The 23,424-nt window shown below is 50.5% G+C and overlaps 1 protein-coding gene and 1 long non-coding RNA gene across 4 annotated transcripts in view; one reads left to right on the top strand and one right to left on the bottom strand.

Annotated features, from left to right (window-relative positions):
- Positions 1-15,540, top strand: part of DNAJC12 (DnaJ heat shock protein family (Hsp40) member C12) — a 29,737-nt gene extending 14,197 nt beyond the window's left edge. Inside the window, exons 4-5 of one of the 3 annotated variants that reach the window (XM_085881923.1) lie at positions 10,044-10,213; positions 13,087-15,540. In XM_085881923.1, the coding sequence (XP_085738049.1) occupies positions 10,044-10,213; positions 13,087-13,181 (265 nt within the window). In that variant the 3' untranslated portion in view covers positions 13,182-15,540. The remainder of the gene's footprint in view (positions 1-10,043; positions 10,214-13,086) is intronic. The other 2 variants (XM_085881924.1, XM_085881922.1) reach the window with 2 other exon arrangements.
- LOC147026482 (uncharacterized) lies at positions 18-20,083 on the bottom strand. Its single transcript, XR_015058369.1, has 4 exons — positions 19,657-20,083; positions 17,776-17,879; positions 897-955; positions 18-320 (listed from the first exon to the last, which is right to left on the bottom strand). It is a non-coding gene; the product is annotated as an uncharacterized LOC147026482 (long non-coding RNA).
- Between the last annotated feature and the right edge of the window lie 3,341 nt (positions 20,084-23,424).

The raw sequence follows: 23,424 nt of genomic DNA, 5'->3' as shown, positions 1-23,424 counted from the left end.
GTAAGTACTGGACACACACACACACACACACACACACACACACACACACACACACACACACACACACACACACACACACGATAAAGTAACCATCTGGCCACAGATGAATCGTGAACTAATGGAAAAACACAAAAACTTTACATTATTCACCTGTTTTCTTATCAAAATGAATGAGAAGGCCATTTCCTTTCAACTTCATGGCACAATGGATAAAGTGTCCGCTTTGAGTCTCGGAGGTCTGTCGTTCGACTGACCCTGGTCATGTCATACCAGAGACTTTAAAAATGGTATGTGCTGCCTCCTCATTTGGCATTCAGCATCTAAAGGATAGAGTGTGGACAAACCCCTTAGGTTAGCATCCATGGTGAGAAGAACATTCATCCTTAATTGCCCCATTGAGTGCGGAGAGAAAAGCGACATAAAATATGGTGTCACTGGTACCCAGAGTGCCCTGGGAAGTTATGTCATTTCCTCCCAAGCTCAGTAGCTATTTGTCTGAAGTGAAGTCCAGTGTTCTCATGCATTTGTCTGCATGTGTGAGAGTGTGTGTGTGTGTGTGTGTGTGTGTGTGTGTGTGTGTGTGTGTGTGTGTGTGTGTGTGTGTGTGTGTGTGTGTGTGTGTGTGTGTGTGTGTGTGTGTGTGTGTGTGTGTGATTGCTCTTGCTCCTCCATAACCCTTAGACTGCAGAAAAATAAAATAAAATAGGCAAGGAAAGATATCACAGTACAAACACAACGGGAAAGGAAACGTGCAGAGCGTATGCTTATTTAGCATGGTTCAGTTACTTCCTCTCTGTCTGTGATTGTCTCCCAGTTTCAAGCAAAGATCATGGAAGTCTCACTTTCACAGCTGTCAACTGCACTATTTCCGGCCTTCCCGATATTGGAAAAAATACCTCATTATCCCGGCTGTCCAATGGCATCCAAATGTTTAGGTAGCACCAGTTTTACATCCCTGCAAGGGAAAGGCATGCATGTTGTCAAGAGATGTACACACACTCTGCCTTCTCAGCCAGCATGTGTTTTCACCATATTTATAACCAGAGTTGGTGTCAAAGCCACCCAAATGCTCGCCTGTTTATACATTTATCGTTTTTAAAAGACTAGTCTAATAATATTTTTTATAAAGCATTGCAGTGAAGTTTGATCCAAATAATTTTAAAGCAATATATTGTTGCGGATTCGCGCCCGCCGGCGTGCGGACGGCCACGTAACTCGAATCGCGGCACGTCGCCCACCGGACGGACAATCCAGTCGTGACCCTCTCGGACTAACGCCGGGAACTAGTCACGGGTGGACCTTTCGGTCTCACCACGATCGTGCCAATCGGCCCCCGCGTGGGATAGGGTTGCTCGCCAAATTCGACCTACCTAAGTACCCACACGGAGGGTAGACCGGGCGATTGCACCTCGCCGCAGGTCGACTTCGGACACGGGCCACTTTAAGCGACCCGTTCCGTACTATCGGGATAACCGAGCGGTGTTATTCGTCGGCCTCGACGGTTCGATTAATTATCGGGCGTTTTAGCCCACGAGCAACCCTTTACGTGAAGCAAGATGGAGATTCAATGAAAGAAAAGACGAAGCGAAGCGGGAAAACAGTTCAACAATAAGCACATTTATTTCGCGATGAACGGGAAGCACACATATACAATTACACCAAAAGCACATGTAAAAGGAGAAGAAACACAATATTACACAAAAAGCAAATATAAAAGAGAAACACAATGCAGAGCTATCCGACTACCGAGCACACGGCAACACATACAATTTTACTTCACAGACGGCGCCGACAACACAGATACCCAAAGCAAAAGAAAAGAACCACCCTCCAGGATGAGAGGGGTAGGCGGGCCTGGGGCCGAGACCGTGTCGGGCCTACCCGTCTGATGATGAGACGCGGAGCGGCGGTGGCGCCTCAACTCCGCGGGCCTCGCGGACAGTGTCTGGTAGGGGGTGGGAAAGGGGCCCCCTTGTTGCACTATCTCAGCGCGGGGGGGAAACAGGAGGGGGTTGCTGATGCTCGGGGGAAGGAGGATATCACCCTGTCTAGGGTCCCGCGGCGAGCGTCTCCTCCTCGACCTCGGTCGCGTTGCTGGCCTCTCCCTCTGCAGCTCCCGGCACCGACGCGAGCACCCCCTCGTCCGCCTTCGCCGCCGCCACCTCTCCTCAGCGCCGTCTACTCGCCCTCTCCGTCTCCTCTCTTGGCTCGTCCCAACTCTTCACTCTTGACTTCTCCCACTTCTTTCCAGCTCCACCGACGACTCTGTTGAACTCCGCACAACTCTCAACTCTACTGACGAACGCAGCCGTTTATATCAGCCCCGTGGCTTCGCTCTTTCACCCTTGACCCTCTGCCTCCGACCCTTCACCTCTCTAACTGGCTCCCCATTGGCCCGAGGAAAAGTAGGCGTGAATGCTTTTTGATCCATGAATTTGCATATAGCGACCGCCCTCCAACGCCCTGGAGGCGGGGCCAAATCGCCCCTCGCTCACCGATTGGACGGAACAAAAGTGGGCGTGAGTCGTTTTTGATCCGTTTTCTGCGGAAAGTCCGTGATGTTTTTGAATACGCTGCTCGGTGCGCGCCCTGCACGAGTCCAGTATCGGTGCCCACGAGTGGCGCGAGATGGTGGGGATGCGATGGTGGCGAGTTGTGACGGTTAAGGTCGTGGCTGTTGTTGTGAAGCGGCGTTGTGGTTGGTGGTTGTTGTTGTGAAGCGGCGTTGTGGTTGGTGGTTGTTGTTGTGAAGCGGCGTTGTGGTTGGTGGTTGTTGTTGTGAAGCGGCGTTGTGGTTGGTGGTTGTTGTTGTGAAGCGGCGTTGTGGTTGGTGGTTGTTGTTGTGAAGCGGCGTTGTGGTTGGTGGTTGTTGTTGTGAAGCGGCGTTGTGGTTGGTGGTGGTAGTAATGGCGGCTGGTCCAAAATAAAGATAGTAAAAGAAAAACAGCTATCCTGAAGAGTCGCAGCCCGACTGAATGACATTTATTCCCTCCAAACAACGGGTTTGGGCCTAACTACACATATACTTACAGAGATATCTCACCTAAGGGACCTGAATGGTGGTTTGTGAATTTCGTCAACCACAACACTACCCCCTCCCCTTTTTACAGACTCGTCCCGAGTCGTCAAATTTTCGTGTGCCATCATGTGTAGTTTTCCCCTAGTACATTTTACCGACGGATCCCTGAGTGCGACATTCATGGTATTCGTGTCCCCAAAATAAATAACCTGAGGGCTGAGTAACTACCTAAACAAACTCACTCACACGGACGACTTAAATAAAATTGCCGGCGCTAAGACAAACATGCCGGGGGCGCACTCATATTTACAGTACATCTTAACCTTAACTTACAAATTTTACACTAAACCATGGCCCAGGATCAATGAACTCTGCAAAAAGAAAGCAGTTAGCAGGGAGCCAGGCTGCTCACATGCAGTCTCTGTCTCAAACAATGCAGGTGACAGGGAACGTCGCCGGCTGCTCACACGCAGTCCAAGGCCTTCCCTTTTGAACTGAACGCAGTGAAAAACAACGGTGCATGGGCCGCACAAACGTAGTTTCCGTGCCAGCTCAAGTGGCACACACAATGAACACAACGAACGGATGGATGAATGGTTTGAACTGAACGCAGTGAACCACAACGGTGCATGGGCTGCACAAATGCAGTCTCCGTGCCAGCTCAAGTGGCACACGCAATGAACACAACGAATGGATGGATGAACACAAACACGGTGCACGGGCCGCCACTGCAGGCCCGTGTTGTAGCTGCCAACAGGGCAGTTCTCGCAGCTTGCAAACTGTTGCCTTGCGGATCCTGGCGCACATGGAAATGAACAGGGGGGGGAAAGCAAAAATTGAACGGGGCTGGTGAACAGGGGCAGTGGGCATGGCAAAGGTGATCAGACAGACACAGCTCGCAGAAGAAGGCCGTTGCAGGCAAACACAGCCGGCAGATGAACTGGCCGGCACAGGCCTTGAAGTACCACAGCTGCAGACGATCCGGCCGGTACAGGCCTTGCAGCAACACAACAGCTGCCGATGAAGTGGGCCGGCACAGGCCTTGAAGAAAAACAGCCAGCCGGCAGATGAAGTGGGCCGGCACAGGCCTTACAGCAACACAGCCAGCAGATGAAGCTGGCCAGCCTTTGCCGTTCAGTGGAGGTTGGTGGAGGGAGTGCGGTGGTGCTGGCCACTCAGAAGGCGGGCTCGGACCTACCTACCTGTCTCCCTCCCACCTATCGCCTTTGCCTGTCACTGTACATACCCACTCCCTGAATTTGTCAAACCCCAATTTAGCCCCAACTTATTTTTTATTTTATTTTAACTTTTTTTTTTTACCTCCCACTATAAATCGTCCCCTAACCCCCTTTACTGTCCTTGTTCGGCTAACCTATCCTGTCACCGAGCCTACTCCCAACCCCTACGTTCCCTTCCCGGAGGGGAATAAGGGAGAGCTAGCGTCCTTTGTCGAGGCCCAACGAAGCCTCAGAATGGCCTCCCCAGAGTTCGGCGATCTATAACACGAAGTGGGTCCAGCGGCCCACAACGAGAGCGAGGGGATGGATGGTGCGGAGGGGTACATCTCCTAATCTACCCTAACCATTTAACCGTTAAACTACCCCGGGGCTTTCAACAAGCGCCTCTCGCTTAAACTATTGGTTCTAACAACCCAGATTCCCGTCGCCTGTGTTGGTGTCCTCACAATTTCGGGCCTCGCCCCCCCCAATTTTCTCTCCGTGCCCTCACACGGTCTCATGGCTGGGACACGTGGCTCCCTTTGGCAGGCACGACCCTCTGCCGAATCTCCCGCTATGGCACCCCCGGGCACTACACTGCCTCCGAGCCTACCAGCTCCCTAACACCGGGGAGTGCCCCCCATGGCACCTCCCCTGAAACGCACACGTGGCAGGCTGGCTTCCCAGGCCGCTTTCCGAGGGTCACCCGTGCCCACAACACTGCCCACGCGGCTAATGGCGCCCCGGGCCCCCGCACCAAGCAGGCGCACCCGTGCCCAATATGCTATCCCGGCCCCCCATGGGCACTTGGCCTACCACGGCCGACTAGCCTGGTGCCCGGGGTACCCACTCAGCGATACTCACTTTTCGCAGCCACGCTCCCAGCCCGTCAACAGGGCTCCTGCACCCCTCCAAACGGGTTTCGAGCCTACACTCCCACCAACAACAAAACGACCTCCATTTTTGTTAATTTGACTAACCCCCTAACTCACTCTACACTGACCCCGGGGTCCCTTGGGCGGGAGTCACTCCTCCCCCCAATCACTCATCGCACCATGCATTCCCCATTCGCTCCACTCACACAGACCCGCTGGCCTCACTCACTCATCATGTACTCACCTCACAACTTTTCAACACACACACCGCTGAACTCTGCCATCCTTCTAACTACCTCCCCTAACTAACTCGTGCTCCCACGTCGTCCCTTACACTACAGCACGTTCCTTTTAACACTACGTCGCTAAGCTACGTCCCCACTACACATCCAAAGTCTGTCTCTGTCTCCAAATAATCCCATTAATCAATTTCCCAACCTAAATCTCGCTACAATCCCTCTAACTAATCCATTCCACGGACTCCATGAGGACTTACCCCTGCCCCATGAAGTCGGTCTAGCTAAGCTAACCCTTCCCCCTAACTAGTTTCCATCCTGTGCCCTGGTCAAGGGGGTCTTCCACCCCTTGCCCAGGAATCCTGTGCACCCGAAAGTGAGGCTTGCTTTTCTTTTTTTTTTTTTGTTTTTTTTACATGCGCAGCACCAGCGCGGCAACTCGCGCACTTTGCACCTGCCCGTGACGTCATGTAGCTGCACGTGTTCCTCGTCCCTCCTTGGACGGTACCATCCGGCAGGGATACCCCTCCTGCCGGATTCCAACCCCACGTGCAGCCATGACGTCACCGTGCGCATAAAAAAAAACACAAGCCCCACGTCTCGAGGGGTTCCCGACGCGAACACATGTGCTTTGCCCGTTGGAGCTTAACACACACGATCGCATGGAGAACCCGTCCGGTCCAAATCCATAATCCTGCCTTAACTTTGTCCGTCCGCGGGATCGGCAAATCCACCGCGTGCGTTTCCGGACCGGGACTTCACTCTCGCAAGCGAGCACGTGGGGGTCTCGTGCGTTGCACAGCACGGACCTCGTGCTCACTGCTGGGTGAACCCGGCACGGTCCCCGAAACAACTACAGCCGCTACTCGGCTTTCTTTCCTCACATGTCGCCGTCGTCGCCATTCCACACACGCACTCCCGCGTGTTACGACGCTCACAGTCCATTCCATCACATTCACCCCGGGAGACGCGGCTGCATGTTCACACATGCCCACCGACATCTCCCTTACATACCGCTCTCTCACACACACGGTCTCCCTTGCATAAACCATACCCCTCACACGTGGTGCTCCATTCACTCGCGGCCTTCCACTCACTCGTGCCTCACTCATACACCGTGCCTCACTCACACACGCAGGGGCACTCACCCGCGGTGCCTCATCCACACACCGTCCCTCACTCACACACGCGGGGGCACTCACCCGCGGTGCCTCATCCACACTGGCCGTTTCATCCACACACACGGCCTCTTCCACACACGGTGTGCTGGGAAGCACGTACTCCGGCACCATCGCCACCACACCACTCACACACGGGGTCGCTTCCACACACGGGGACGCACTCACGCCTTGCACCACACACACAGGGACAACCACACTGGGGATCTGTGTCCCCACAAGGGTCTCCGGGGCCTCTATACCCCCCAAGCTCTCCGTGCACCCGTTCGCAGCACTCCTCCCCTCGACCTCGCAAAGCACGACCGAACTCACCTGGTCGTGACTCGCCTCAAGGGGGCATACTCCCTCCCCTCGTTCCTGGAGGAGGCTATCCCGCTGCTCGCACCGGGTCCCTGCACGGTCCGCGAGCTCACCCCCATTGTCCTCCACTACCTCCGTGTGTGTGTGTGTGTGCGTCTCTATCCCCGTCTTCGTCGTGTAGTCTTCCCTTTATCGTTCCCATCTCCCGTGTCTCTGCCAACTCAGTCACCTCTTCACCCCTTACCTCCCTTGTCTCTACTATTTTTATTTCCTTTGTCGTCACCTCGTGTCTCGTCTCGCACGTTTTGGTCTCCCCATTTAATTTGGCCCTCTCGGTCACCGTTGCACCCTCTCCCAGCTCGTTCGTTCCTACACGTGGAGTCGCCATTTTTAGCTCCCTGCTGACGGCCTTCATGCCCACCTGCAGGCATCGGCCCATGTTCTGCGTCTCACCCCGCAGCTTTTTCGTTTCCTCCTTCATGTTTGCTTCCATTCCGTTTATTTGCTTGTTCATTCCTTTCATTTCGTTTTTCATTTCATTTGTATTTGTATCCATCTTTTCGTTCATGTTCGCATTTATCTTCGCTGTCATTTCCGCATTCATTTGTGCCAGCATGGTGAATAGCTGGGCCATGTCGGGTGCGCTTGGGTGAGTCGTTTCGGCAGGGGTTGGGGAAGGGTTTTGGTGGAGAGGGGGAGGGGAGGTGTCATACACCGCGGCCGCTGCCGCACCCATTTCGGGCTCTGGGTTCAGTTGGGCGAGTTCGTTTTCCTGTACAACCAACATTTCCTGCACGGGGATTTCATCCTGAGCCATGGATTCTACACATTCTACATCCATTTCAAATACCCCCGGCTCCCGCTCGCCTTGAGACGCCATTTTATTTCTCGTGAAGGGTTAATTTAGCTCGCTCGTAATTTGGAGGGAATCGGGGGTCGCTTCTCTCACCCCTGGACCGATTCCCGTGAATTTAGCTGGAGACAGGAGAGCCCGTTTTCCCGTTCTCCGATACCAGTGCCGTGAGGAGGGCTATGAGTTTATATCGCACGACCTGACACCAGTGTTGCGGATTCGCGCCCGCCGGCGTGCGGACGGCCACGTAACTCGAATCGCGGCACGTCGCCCACCGGACGGACAATCCAGTCGTGACCCTCTCGGACTAACGCCGGGAACTAGTCACGGGTGGACCTTTCGGTCTCACCACGATCGTGCCAATCGGCCCCCGCGTGGGATAGGGTTGCTCGCCAAATTCGACCTACCTAAATACCCACACGGAGGGTAGACCGGGCGATCGCACCTCGCCGCAGGTCGACTTCGGACACGTGCCACTTTAAGCGACCCGTTCCGTACTATTGGGATAACCGAGCGGTGTTATTCGTCGGCCTCGACGGTTCGATTAATTATCGGGCGTTTTAGCCCACGACCAACCCTTGACGTGAAGCAAGATGGAGATTCAATGAAAGAAAAGACGAAGCGAAGCGGGAAAACAGTTCAACAATAAGCACATTTATTTCGCGATGAACGGGAAGCACACATATACAATTACACCAAAAGCACATGTAAAAGGAGAAGAAACACAATATTACACAAAAAGCAAATATAAAAGAGAAACACAATGCAGAGCTATCCGACTACCGAGCACACGGCAACACTTATACAATTTTACTTCACAGACGGCGCCGACAAAACAGATACCCAAAGCAAAAGAAAAGAGCCACCCTCCAGGATGAGGGGGGTAGGCGGGCCTGGGGCCGAGACCGTGTCGGGCCTACCCGTCTGATGATGAGACGCGGAGCGGCGGTGGCGCCTCAACTCCGCGGGCCTCGCGGACAGTGTCTGGTAGGGGGTGGGAAAGGGGCCCCCTTGTCGCACTATCTCAGCGCGGGGGGGAAACAGGAGGGGGTTGCTGATGCTCGGGGGAAGGAGGATATCACCCTGTCTCGGGTCCCGCGGCGAGCGTCTCCTCCTCGACCTCGGTCGCGTTGCTGGCCTCTCCCTCTGCAGCTCCCGGCACCGACGCGAGCACCCCCTCGTCCGCCTTCGCCGCCGCCACCTCTCCTCAGCTCCGTCTACTCGCCCTCTCCGTCTCCTCTCTTGGCTCCTCCCAACTCTTCACTCTTGACTTCTCCCACTTCTTTCCAGCTCCACCGACGACTCTCTTGAACTCCGCACAACTCTCAACTCTACTGACGAACGCAGCCGTTTATATCAGCCCCGTGGCTTCGCTCTTTCACCCTTGACCCTCTGCCTCCGACCCTTCACCTCTCTAACTGGCTCCCCATTGGCCCGAGGAAAAGTGGGCGTGAATGCTTTTTGATCCATGAATTTGCATATAGCGACCGCCCTCCAACGCCCTGGAGGCGGGGCCAAATCACCCCTCGCTCACCGATTGGACGGAACAAAAGTGGGCGTGAGTCGTTTTTGATCCGTTTTCTGCGGAAAGTCCGTGATGTTTTTGAATACGCTGCTCGGTGCGCGCCCTGCACGAGTCCAGTATTGGTGCCCACGAGTGGCGCGAGATGGTGGGGATGCGATGGTGGCGAGTTGTGACGGTTAAGGTCGTGGCTGTTGTTGTGAAGCGGCGTTGTGGTTGGTGGTTGTTGTTGTGAAGCGGCGTTGTGGTTGGTGGTTGTTGTTGTGAAGCGGAGTTGTGGTTGGTGGTTGTTGTTGTGAAGCGGCGTTGTGGTTGGTGGTGGTAGTAATGGCGGCTGGTCCAAAATAAGGATAGTAAAAGAAAAACGGCTATCCTGAAGAGTCGCAGCCCGACTGAATGACATTTATTCCCTCGAAACAACGGGTTTGGGCCTAACTACACATATACTTACAGAGATATCTCACCTAAGGGACCTGAATGGTGGTTTGTGAATTTCGTCAACCACAACAATATGTATTTGTATATTGTAATCAGTAAAAAATAGTGTTGTAGATAAAAACATGAGAAAGGAAATAACTTGCACCAAAAACTTTAACATTTTCATGCTCACGCTGATGCTCACGCTCACGCCGGGGGTATCGCTATAGCTGTTTTTCGAACAGGCGAGCGAAAAAGGAAACAACTTCAAAATAACTGCATAGATGTGCATCATGGAGCACCCCCCCACCCCCTCCTCCTCACACACAATATAAATTGCACCAACAGTTGAATCTCCAACATTCATTGATTTGATACTTTAGTGCAAGACTCAATTATGAATAATGCAATAACTGTTTCTTGCAGTCCATGCATTGGGTGGTACATACTCAAAACACAGCCATGCTTGAGGATTTGCCTGCTGAGAATGGAAAAAGCACGACAAACACATTTGCTGAAACTCCGAGAATATGGTGCAAGGAAGACTTGCAGGAACAAGAATGCATGGCAAAGAGTCCTTCCCTCACAGGAAAGCAGCGAGATTATAAATTTTCTCTTTTGATAAACTGTTGATATCCCTGTGCTTTCTCTCCCCATTCCGCCTCTGCTGCCCTACCGCCAAGTAAAGTTAAATAAATTCCTTGCATGAGATTTAAACCTGGGTTCCCAGAATCATACAGCCGGTAATGCTGAGTGACCAATTCGCTCTCAAAAAAAAATGATTAACTCTGTCCACATCTAAGCAAGTAATAATGCAAGAACATTCCTGCACTTGTAAATGTTTCTTGTTTTTTTTCATGTTTTTGTCTGGCAATCACACTAACCTTGGCAGTCAGTTGGTTTAAAAATTGGTCTCAAATTATTGATGAAGAGCTGGCTACTGTACAGAGACATGACAGAAGTAAATAGATACCATGATGCTGAAAGAATTTATTTATTTTACATTTGATCCATTTTAATCCATACACTAGTATTTAGTCGACTTGCCATTTGCAGATTTCAATGTTTTTACTCTTAAAGGCATAGAACTGACATAGAAATTTTCTCTTGTGAGATTTCTGCCCAGGCTTCATGCAAAAGGTTTAGCAATTCTGCCCGTGATGTTGGTTTCCTGGACTTTTTCCGCACAAGTCGATACAATATGGCCCAGAGGTGTTCAGTGGGATTCATGTCAGGAGACTGACTTGGCCATGGAAGTTGCTTGATCCCATTTCTGTCCTGCCATTCTTTGGTAATTTTTAAGTGTGGCATGGAGCTCCATCTTCCATGAACAGAGTGTTGTTTTTGACCATCTGACCAGTGGAGGACACAGGGAGACGTCCATCCTCAAGGATAGAAATGTATATCGTAGAGTTTATGTTGCCAACACACTCCATAAGCTCTAACCGACCAGCATTCCAAATTTATCCCTACACCATCACTGAAAAACCACCGTGTTTGACAGTTGGCTGCAATCGGTTCAACGAGAACTCTTGACAGGGGAAGTCTCCAGACCCATACGCATCCACTTTCAGAAAATTGAGTAAATTGGGACTCATCTGAAAAAATTACAGTTTGCCAAAACTCCAAGCGGCTGGTGGCCATCTCGTCAGCCCACGTCTTACTCCTTTGAATGTTGGCTGCTCTCCCATAGGAGCCCAGTTGATGAAGGTACCGCATGGCAGTTCTTGAGCTAACTTGGACCTCCTCTGCAACATCTGCTGCCTTGCAATGGGGATTTTTCTCAATGGACCGCTTGACAGCGCGATGACACCTTTCTGAGGGCCCAGGTCGACCAGAACGGGAAGCCTTGGATTCCTTGCCTTCGCTGATGAATTGCACAATCACCCAATTGACCATAGAAAGTGGAATGCCAAGGTTCTGAGATATCTGATGCTGGCTGACTCCACCTTCCAAATGGTCAACAATTCGCCCTCTTTGAAAATTGGAAAGTTTGTGTGCTCCCTGGGTTTGAGGCATAGCTAATTGTCGCTATAAGACCCAGGAACTCGTTTCTGCAAAGAAAGTGAAATATTAGTACAAATCACTGAGTAAAACTGCTTTATACAGATTAAATGAAAAAATTTAAGGTGTCTATTTACTTCTGTCATGTCTCTGTAGTTCTCATCCTGTTGTTTTGAATGCAGTCTTATACAGAAGCAAAGCCACAAATCCTTTACAAGACTGTGGCTTATGTATTGCATGAAGCGCAAGGTATTTATTTCATGTCCTTGTCCAGCAGTTGAGGCTTGAGGAGACAGATAAATACAGAAATAGTACAGTTAGGATTGCAACAAGCAAGCGTAGCTCACAAATGTGCATGTGATAAAATACATCACAAACTACAACATAGAACTTGATGTGAATGCATCAATGGATATACCTCTTCCCATGTTAGATGTAAACCCACTGTTACACTTGAACTCGATTAAAGATCACATGAAAAATAAGACAGAGAAAGAAAAGAGAAAGGCAGGCTTCTAACTCGAGTTATGGCCTGCAAAAAGATTTTCAACGGGCACATGACCTTTGACCTGTTCTATCAAATTGATCAGTTCTTCTTTGTATTACAGTCCATAAGTATGTCAAGTATGGTTGAAATCTCGAGTGGTGCATAAGTTATTGCAGTAGCACCGATTTTCAATGAAAAGGCACTTCACCTGTGGACGTTAACCTTTTGAACCCAACATTAATTAGTTAATCTTCATATTACAGTCCATAGTTATGCCAAGTTTGGTCAAAATCCCTTTAGCAGTTTACAAGTTATCATGGTAACGAAAATCTGCCACTCGGATAAAGGTCACATGACCTATGACCTCACACTCTAATCAGTTCATCTTTGCATCATAATGCACCTTTGAACCTAGCTTGGGAAAATAAAAAGATTTCACTGGTTCACAAGTTATCATGGTAACAAAATCATCACGCACACACGGACAGAGAACCCAAAACCATAATGCTTCGGCAACGTAGGCAGAAACACAGTTCCGTACGTCACTCAAAAAGAGAACCTGTACCTACCGAAGCCAGTCATGCAACTGCTCACAGCTGGTTGTGGAAACGTCCACATAAGTGATTCAGCCGCATGCAATAAACTTTGGCAACTGATCCTTGCTCAAACCATTGGCTCAGTAGAGAATGTTGAACAGGCCAACTTGAAACGGGTCTCAAAGCAGAAAAAAAAAAAAACTTAGAACATGAAAAATTTCAAGCACCAAATTAATTTAACAAACATTTCAGCAAAGTCCTATCTTAGTTTTTTTTTAATTATTTTTTTTATTGCTGAAAAACTTAATTGGACAGGATAGAGAAGGGAAAATATTATAATGGGGGTGGGGTGAGGTTGTGATTACAATTTCTTCCTCCATAATATGCAGATGGATTATAAAGCAGCACATATTTACATTAGGATTCTTTCTGTGTTTTTCAGGTTACTCCGATGAATCTTTTGCACATGGTGGTTTTCTTTGGACAGCTGACGCACCTTCAGAGCTGTTGCGCAAGTTTAGAAACTATGAGATGTGACTGCACCATCGGAGAAACATAAACATGGCGATGAACATAAAAACGAGCATGAATGTATTCTTAGTGCTCCAAAGATGGTTTATTGATGGATAGGATATTATATTGTACATTGTGGAATTAGACGAAATATTATTTATGTTGTAGTAGTAGGAGTACTTAGTAGATGATCTGTGTACATAATTTAATGACACCCTATTTAGTATAATATGTGAAGTGACATTCACCATTACTGTTGGAAAAACTCTGGGAAGACAATTTTCAAAAGCAAGACAATAATAAAAAAAAAAAATAAGGCCACTGGACCTGGAGCTTATCTGGGCCCTGGCCTAATGTTGTAACCCAAATTTGGGAGCATTCTGACTGGTGGTTCTGGAGAAGATTTTGGAAGGAATTTGTGGGACCACCATTTTGACCTACTTAAAGTCATGTGAATGGAATGAGTTTTGCAATTCCTGTTAACAGGAGAGGAACGTTGCTGCCAAATTTTAGCTGGATTGGGCCAGCAGCTTGGCCAGAGAAGTCAAAATAGAAGACGGACGGACGGACAAACGGTGCGCGGTGACAATACCTTATCTGGAATTTTTAAATTCCAAATAAGCTAATGATAAAATGTTTTATTTATGTAGACAGCAAAGAACCACTCCCCTGTCCCCCCCCTAACCCACTCCATCAGTACTCCTTTATAGTTTGGTAGTAAACAACAAGGAGTCTGAGGTTGAGCTTGAGGTTCTCAATGTGTGGTTTATCAGCATAACTGAATCCATACAATCATGGCCAAAAAATATTGGCACCTTTGCACTTTTTCAAATAACTCACAATTTTCTCAAAAAATAAGTTGAAATTGACAAACGTATTTAGTCTCCACATTTCTTTATTTCACTGTTAATATTACAGAACCTTTGTTTTTGATTCAGAACTTAATATATTCTTTCAAATCAGGAAATAAAAAGAAATTGCATTGACAAAATTATTGACACCCGAGACTTAATATTTGGTATCAGCCTTTGGACAAAATTACTGCAGTCAAGCACTTCCTCTCGCCATGAATGAGCTTCCTACATCTCTCCACTGGTAGTTTGGCCCACTCTTCTTGTGCAAACTGTTCCAGTTCTCCCAGATCTGAAGGGTGCGTTCTCCCAACTGCCGTTTTGAGATCTCCCCACAGGTGTTGAATTGGTTTTCGATCTGGAGTCATTGCTGGCCACTTCAGAACAGTCCAGCATTTTGTCTTGCACTATTCCTGGGTGCAATTGACGTGACGGGTGGTTTTGCGATCCATCGTCCTGCTGCAAGACCCATGACCTTCAATGGAGACCCAGCTTTCTGATATTGGGTTGAACATTGCGCTTGAAAGTGCCTTGGTAATCTCCCAATTTATATGATGCCATGCACACATTCAAGGCACCCAGTGCCAGAGGCCACACAGAAACCCCAAAACATTATTAAACCTCCTCCATGTCTGACTTTAAGGAAGGTGTTCTTTTCTTTGAAGGCTTTATTTTGTTTTCTGTAAACATAGAGATGATGTGCTTTACCAAAAAGCTCTAATTTGGTCTCATCTGTTCACAGGACATTCTACCAGAAGGACTTTAGCTTGTTCAGGTGTGTTGTGGCAATCTCCAGTTGGGCTTTCTTATGTCTCTCTCAGCAGTGGGGTCCTCCTGGGTCTCCTATCATAGAACCCCCTTTCAGCGAGTTGGCAACGGATGGTGCAAGTTGAAACTGTCGCACCTTGTGTCTGAAGGTCAGCTTGAATCTGTTTGGCAGTTGATCGAGGTGCTTTCTCCACCATTCGAACAATCCTTCGCTGCAATCTTCGATCAAGTTTTCTCTTGCGGCCACGTCCAGGGAGGTTGGATAGTGCCATGGGCCTTCAACTTCCTGATAACATTGTGTACGGTGGATACAGAAACATCAAGGTCTCTGACAATGGACTTGTAGCCTTGACATTGTCCATGCTTGGCTACAATCTTGTGTCTGACCTCCTCAGACAATTCTTTTTTTTTTTTCTTTTTTCCAAGGTCATTGCAGTACAGACAGTAACACAAAACCGCAGAATGACTCCTTTTCTCTATTCAAGCTCGTTGAATGAGTGATTTTTTTTATATTGCAGGCACCTGAAACTAACCACAGGTGAGTTCGATTCCAAAGTCAAGGAGAATCACCTGCTTGAAATCTAATTATTTCTAACAGCTTCTAAAAGGTGCCAATTATATTTTCCAAGCCATTTTAGAATTTATGTGGCATCAGCTACGATTTAGTAATTTTTGCAGCTTTTTTGTTTTGTTCCACTTCAAACCAAAGAAATACATATGTGGATACCAAAATATGATTTCATTTCAACAATTTTCTGGAAGAAATGGCGCATTATTTGAAAAAAGTCACACAACTTTGAAAAAAGTCACACAAAAAAACACACAACATGTCCACCAAGTTTCATCCGAATCTGTCAACAACCTTTTGAGATATTGTGCTAATATATATATATATATATATATATATATATATATATATATATATATATATATATATATATATATATATATATATATTGTTGCAGGCCGGGGACCGGGGGCGAAAATGACCACTAGGTGGGGGAGGATACGTCGCCTCCCACCAGACTCCCCGGAATTGTAGGCCGTCGCTCCGGATAACTCCTTGAGGCGGTGGGTCGCTTAACCGACCGTGGACGCCAATACCTCCACCGCGTAGCGTAGGATCTTTTTGTCTAGGACCAATTTACCTACTTAACCACGTGGTGTCGTCTACTGGGGAACCACGCCCTCGGCACGTCTTGCTCGAACCAGATCACTCTACCGACTGTGGTAGAGTTCCGACTACCAACTCCGGTTCGGGTGCAGTCGAGCGGAACTGCCAAAGCCGTGCCGACTTGGATGAGCAGATCAACGGGAACAAAGACACGGCTAAAACTCAGATCCGAACCATGCTGGACCAATGAAGGAAAAGACGAAAACGAACTGGGAACATTTCTGCAATAATTTATTTATAATAAACGAGGAAATTTATGTGGCACAGAAACAAGTTTATTGGGGTATTATGCCTGGGAAAGAAAGAAGATATAGTGCAACAATTTACAGCAACTTACAAAAGAAGACACAGAGCAGACTTACATGGGAATACACAGGAAAGATTTACAATAATCGAAAATACTAATACAGTTTCTACTTATTAGACTGGTGCCACACACTCAGACACACACTCGGACAAAATAAACCCAGTTGAAGGCAAAGGACTTTTGCAGCCAGGGAGGGAGGTGAGCTGAGGTCGCAGTTCTTTCCAGTACCTGAGTCTCAGGGAAAGGAATGCTCCGTGGTGCAGCACTTGCCAACAGTCGGGCAGTTAGGTCCAAAGCCGCCCGTGTGGAGTTCAGGTCCGTGGAGGAGCTCGAGTGGACCGGGACCAGAAGTCAGGGTGAGACGTGAGCAGAGCCAAGCAGTGGGAACTCCTTCGTTTTCCAACCAACTCCGGCCTCCAAGCACAGAACGAACGACCCCCAAAGAACTGAATAAACGACCCCCAAATAATTCAAGACTGAGGATGATGTCGTGGTCTATAGACCTCCCTCAGCAGGGCGGGGCCTTGGTCAAAACTGACGTCACTGTCCGCCCTGATTGGACGGGGCTCGCATGGGACCCCCTTTCTGGGCGGGGCCTCGGCCAGGCACCGGTGAGGCCCGCCCACTCCACGCGTGTAGACCCGTCAATAAAGAGTTGGAGCATTTGGAGAAGCCGAATAGGAACTGCGACAGCGAAGATTCTGTCTCGGAAAAACGAGCCCCCAGAGACAACAGGTGGACCGTGGTACGTTGTTGCCAGCCAACCGAAGGCTGCAAAGCGCTCGGGTACTGTGGATCGCAATGGAGGATGGGATATAAAGATTTATTACCCTAACTAAAAAAAAAAAAAAAAAAAAAAAAAAACATCGCAACGCAACCCTTCGACTTCCCACTACATACAAGGAGGGGTTCTGTCTACACATATACTTAACAGCATAACTGACTTGGGACACCTGTATGTTGTATGCGTACGGTTCCTAGAACCGTAACACTACCCCCCCCTTTTGCTAGACTCAACCCGAGTCGTTTAACATTCGTGTGGAATGTAGGTGTAGGTTTGTGGCCCTAGTATGTTTTACCTACTGATTCCTGAGTGCGACATTTGAATACATGTCCCAAAAATAAATCACCTAGTACATTGCGTAACTAAACTAACAGACTCATTCGGACAACTTAACTACATTGCCGGCACTAAACAAACAACAGGTGGGTTAGGACTATAAACATTTCTAATATTTACACTACCCATGGCCCAGGACCTGTGACTTGAGGAGAGAACACAACAAAGGCAACATTTGTGGATGAGTGCACGGCAGCAATTGACGATCAGACGTCTTCAGGGCCTTTAATGGTCCCTTGTTTGTTACTGAATTTTTTTTTTCATTTCGGCTGCTGGAGGCAACTCATCCTAACATGGCAGGCCATACGCCGTTCCACAGGCCATTTGAACTGGCCCTTATGCAACAACAAGGAGATATCCGGGCTGCTCAGTGCAATCCCTGGTCCATTTGAACTGACCTTTCTGCAACAACAAGGAGATGGATGTACGGGCTGCGCAAATGCAGTCCCCGATAATGTAGCTGACTGCAGGGCAGTCCTTGCAAACACTTTCAGAGATGGTCCTGGAGCACATGGTGAGGCGGTGACATGGCAATGCAAATAAAGGTATGGCAGGTATGGCAAACGGAGTCAAGGCAAAGGCAGGAAAAGCATGGCGTGGCAAGGCAAATGCAGACCAGGTAAGGTGCAGTGCAACAGGTCGGCACGTGAAGCTGGCCGGCCTCGGTGTGGTCTCATGGGGTTGTGGAGGGAGTGTGGTGGTGCCGGCCGGTCCGAAGACGGGCTCGGACCTACCCTACGGTCTCCCCCCAACCTATCGCCTCTGCCTGTCCTTGTCCATACTCATCCCCATTAGCTTGCAACAACAAAAAAAAAAAAAACGAAATTTAGACTAAAAAAATATATATATATTTTATAATTATGTGTGTCCCTAACCCCCTTATTGTCTTTGTTCAGCTAAACCCATCCTGACTGTCTATCCCCAATCACTAAGATCCCTTTTGAGGGGATTGAGGAAGAGACAAGTGAATCTGTCTCGAGGCCCAATGCAGCCTCAGAATAACTCCCACAGATTTCAGCAATTTCCAAGGTGAGTCCAGCGGCCCACGAACAGCGAAGGGATGGATGGTGCGAAGGGGTACATGTTTCCTATCTATCCTAGCATTTATTAAACGTTAATCTATCCCTGGGGCTTTTCAACATGCCTATTTCTTTAAACTATCGGTTCAAGCAACCCCGATTCCCGTCGCCTGTGTTGGTGTTCATTATTAATTTGGGCCTGGCCCACAAATTTTCTCTCGTGCTCTTGCACAATTTTGTGGCTGGGCAGTGTGGCTCCATTGGCAGGGATACCCATCTGCCGAACTCAAACTACAGCACCCCCGGGTCTCAGGCCGTCTCTGAGCCTACCTACTCATTATGAACGTGGGGGATGCCCTCTCTGGCATCTTCCCCGTCGATGCCCACGTGGCATTTTGGTGCTCCGGGTCCCGTTTCCGTGGGCTACCCATGCCCATTACACTAGCTCGGTCCTTTGGACCAATGGCCTACTTTGGCCGACTACTTCGGTACCCGGGTTGCCCTCCACTCAGTACGCATATTTCCACAGTCAGGCTCCCAGCCGGTCAATAGACTCCTGCACCCTTCAAAAGGTTTCGCACCTTCGTTTGACACAAATAACAAACCGACATCCGTTTTGGCTAATTTAACTAACCTGCTAACTTACATTACACTATCCCAGGGCTCCCTTGGGTGGGATTCACTCCTCCCCCCAATCATTTGTTCGCACCATGCATTCCACATTCACTCCATTCACACTTGGGCCCGCTGACTCACGTTCACTCATTGTAAATTTTTCTCTCTCTTTTTTCCCCACACCTATACTGACACTAACTAGGTTCCCCTAACTAAGTTCGTGCTCCCCGTCATCCCTTACTCTAATGCACGTTCCATTTACTTCCATCGCTAATCTACGTCCCCACTACACGCTCCATGTCTCTCCATGTCTCCAATCCATTCTAAATTCCCCTAACTGATGTTACCGGGCCTCATGGAGGACTACTCATAATGCCCCATGAGGCCGGTCCATCTAACGCTAAACCCCTCCCCTAACTAGCGCTTCTTTGCCCACGACGAGGATGTTTGCTACATCCTGGCAGGGGTCAGTCTACTCGTGGCAAGGCTCGGTAGGCCTTGCATCGCCAGGCGGCGGTTTTCAACTCGCTCGTCCCCTTCCGTTGGCCGATAATAATTTAAAGCGTAACGTCGCTCTGCTGATCGCGCCAAGCGCTCGTTTTCGAGGTACAGTATTCCCCATGCGAGCCAATGTGCGTTACTCACCTGGCCTTCGTGTGGATGACGTCACTGACCCGCGATCCCTGCCGATGACGTCACTCGCACACGGATCGCTCCGTGCGGCTGACCACGCACACTGGCCCGGCGGTGTCGCCATCGGGACTCGTTCCGCACGCTCCACGAGCAGCACATCGGGTCCCACACACGTGCTCACATGGGGACATGTGCTTTCCGAATTCACTCGACCCAATTCGCCTCCATTTTAGCGGTCCACGCTGGTGTCTTGTACCAAGCGCCGAACGTTTCAGCGCCGGCTTCCCATAATGCAATCGTCCCTGCTCGGTCCTTTTGCAAAACACGGAACGGACCTCACACGTGACGTCCCGCGGAGCCGGCGCGGTTCCTGAAATAATTCCGTGCGTCTCATTTGGCTCGCCGTTCCCGGACGTTTCACGACCCACGTCTCCCATCTGGGTCGGTCCGTGTCCCAATTCCACACGTGCCATGTCACTCGCAGTCTGCACACACTCCTGGACAATCATACTGGGGGCTCGTGTGAGCACAAAAGATCCCGGGGTTTCTATCCCCCCAAGCTCGGCATGTATTCTTCCGCGTCATGCAATGGCTCCACCTCGTACGGCCTTACCGGACTCACCTCGTCACGGCCTTTCCGGACTCACCTCTGTGATGTACTGAATGGAAGATGCTCAGCAGGCAGACACGAGCGGAGGAACAGTCGAGCTGGGCTGTGTTGCACAAGCGCGAGCGCGGGCGTACTCTGCCCAGCGGCTCTCCTTTATTACGTATGCACACGCACAAGCCGCGTTCGACTACTGCATTCCTACGACGCCTCAGGCGGCGCGCACACCTTATATCCCTTGCAGATACGATGACCACTCCCACACCACCATGCCCTTCCCCGTAGGCCCGCAGACTCCACCACACTCCTCCCCCCTAAAACTATGATTATTAAATGATCACCATTATAAGAAGCATAAAGAACACAAAGGACTTCGGTATAATAATCATGCAAATAAAATGAAAACAGCGAAGTATAACAGCACACCACATCATATAATGCGTGAAAGCGGGTTAATGGAGCTGCCCCGACCAGATTCCGAAGACACAGCACCTCCCAAACTCTGGCCGTGTTGCCGATATGAAGCAGCAAGACGAAAAAAACACAGCAGCCCTACCCAGCGGAAACGCCCCCAGGCGGCTCATGCTGACATGGCCCTCGCCGAGGTCGTGGCGATCTTTCGAGCCAACCTCCCCCGGCACCATCAAACGCCTCCGGCCCACTCCCCCCAGGCAGACCCGACGTAGATAAACATCCCGAGGCTGGAAGCCCGCTGTCTGGAAGCCGTGGCGCCAGCGGCAGCCTTGATCGACCTTGGCCGGGGGTGCTGAACAGCGCCGCTGGCTGTACGCACTTAATGCTCCAAAACAACCCACGCACCACAATCAGTTGAGACGCCAACGCCCGTCCAAACGGCCTTGAGCGAACACAGAGAGCTGCGCTCGCAACCAGAGGTGGGGGGAACGCCGACCAGTGCACCAGTCTTGGTTCCGAGTCGATCTCCGAGACCCACACGGCAGCTAGACGGTCGCAATTCCATTTAAACCACACTTCAATCATAGGCTCGTTATAAATCACTACGAACATCACTTGAAGCATTGCAAACTCATTTTTCCGTACAGCGCGGTCTTTTGATAAACTCCCAGCACATGACAAAGCAACTACCTGCGGCCCGGGACAATGGAAGGCCAACCCAACCTTTTTATTTGCCACCACTGCTCCCACCTCACATTTATCATAATACCAACCCCATTGACTGATCTCCGCCAAATCCACTTTCACACGAGAACTGCTGGCATTTATTTCAACAACGTTAAACTGCATCACTAGAGCAAGGAAAAACACATATGCCATGAACAACAACCCACAACCCACATCACGAGTCCGTTTCTTGGTTGTTGACTCGATGTTGTGACTCACGACTCCCTTTAACGCCACGGGCTCACCGCCACCTGTTGAAGCTGCCTGAACAACACCGACGTGCATTGCCTCACGAACCCTTCCCGAAGCGCGGGAACTCATCGCGAGAGCTGATACGGCTCTCGCCGCTCCCGAACCGCACATCACCGCCGCAGGCAGCAACGAACGGTCGCTCCCGCTGCATCGACGCGGCCCCCGCCGCCAGAGCCTCGCCCTCGGTATTCGACGAAGGTCTCGAAGAGAGCACTGGCACATCTGGAGGTACGAACCGGAGATCCAGTCCGAGGTGCGCCAGCCAGTCCCGACCCAAAAGGGCGGGCCCCTCCCCTCGTACAACGAACACCGAGAGCCGGGCGCGTCGATCTCGGTAGCGCACTGAGACGTCGGCCCTCGCAAGCGGTGCAATCGCTTCACCGGTGTACGTGTATAACGACAAGGCCGTCTTGACCAGGCGAATACCGCGAAGACCACGAGCCGCCTGCTCACCCATGACCGACACCGCAGCCCCGGTATCCACGCAAAACACAGTCAGTTGGCCATTCACTTCGACCTCTACCGTGAAAGGCGTCGTCATCTCCGAACCAACGGAAAACAGACTCAACCGTGGTTGCATCTCCTGCTCCGGCTCGCCGGCATCGTCATGCCCCGGTTGCAGGCCGATCTCCAGGTCACTGGGGTCCTCCCGCACCTCGTCATCCAAGATCCCAACGGAGGCCCCCGCCATCCAACACACGCGCTTCAAATGTCCCACCTTGTGACAATGCAAACACACGGTGTTCTTATACGGGCACATTTGTCGCAGGTGCGGACCCCCACACCCCCAGCACCCCCGGAAAGCCCCTTCGCTCCAGGTGCGACCGTGCTGCGGTGCCCCTTCGCTCCCGGTGCGACCGTGCTGCGGTGCCCCTTCGCTCCCGGTGCGACCGTGCTGCGGTGCGCGCCCTCGTCCCGCACCGCTAGGCGTGCGTGCAACCTGCGGCACTTGAGCCATCGCGCGGACTCCGGGCTGCGCGACCTGCGGCACTTGTGCAGTCACCGCGTGGACCTCGGGATTAGCCGCCATGCCCCAGCTGGAGCTACTCATTACGTCCTGGCCAGCAATGGCGCGGACATCCATGAGTGTCTGCTCGACAGACGAAGCAGTCGCGACCGCAGAGTCGAATGTGATGTCGGTTAACCGCAGGATGGCTGCTACCATCTTTGCGTCTCGCAGACCAGAAATAAAACGATCTCTGAGCCGTGCCGGACGCTCCTCTGTCGTGAATTTGCACGGCACAGCCGAATGCTTCACCCGTGCTACGAAGTCCGCAACGCGCTCCTCGCCACCCTTAGCGAGATGATCGAACTGGAACCGTGCGAGATGTAACGACTTCTCTGGCGCCAAGTGGGTCTTCATTTTCGCCACGATGTCCTGAAAGGATAGCACATCATCACTGGGCCTATTTGGAGCCACCAAATCACTCAGCAGCCGGTAGTGCTCTGTTGATAGCGAGGCGAGCAAGATCGCCTTGCGTTTCTCTTCATCCTCTACATCATTCGCCCGAAAGTAGCAACCTAACTGTTCAGAAAACAACTCGAACTCATCTCCCCCGAACACGGGTACGCGTCCGTGCGCCGTGCCCCGACCTTCTGCCATGCTCGTGCTGGCGAGCCCCTTGGCTCCGTAGCTTGGAACCACCCGGGTTACTTGCCGCCCTGCACACGCCGATCCGAAGATCCTCGTCGCCAACTGTGATGTACTGAATGGAAGATGCTCAGCAGGCAGACACGAGCGGAGGAACAGTCGAGCTGGGCTGTGTTGCACAAGCGCGAGC

Source organism: Eptatretus burgeri, chromosome 5 (assembly GCF_056783735.1).
Source record: "Eptatretus burgeri isolate ZD-2024b chromosome 5, Ebu_testis_v1, whole genome shotgun sequence".
In the NCBI taxonomy this organism is placed as follows: domain Eukaryota; kingdom Metazoa; phylum Chordata; class Myxini; order Myxiniformes; family Myxinidae; genus Eptatretus; species Eptatretus burgeri.
Note: the sequence above shows the minus strand (reverse complement) of the source record. Positions and strands in the feature narration are given on the sequence as shown.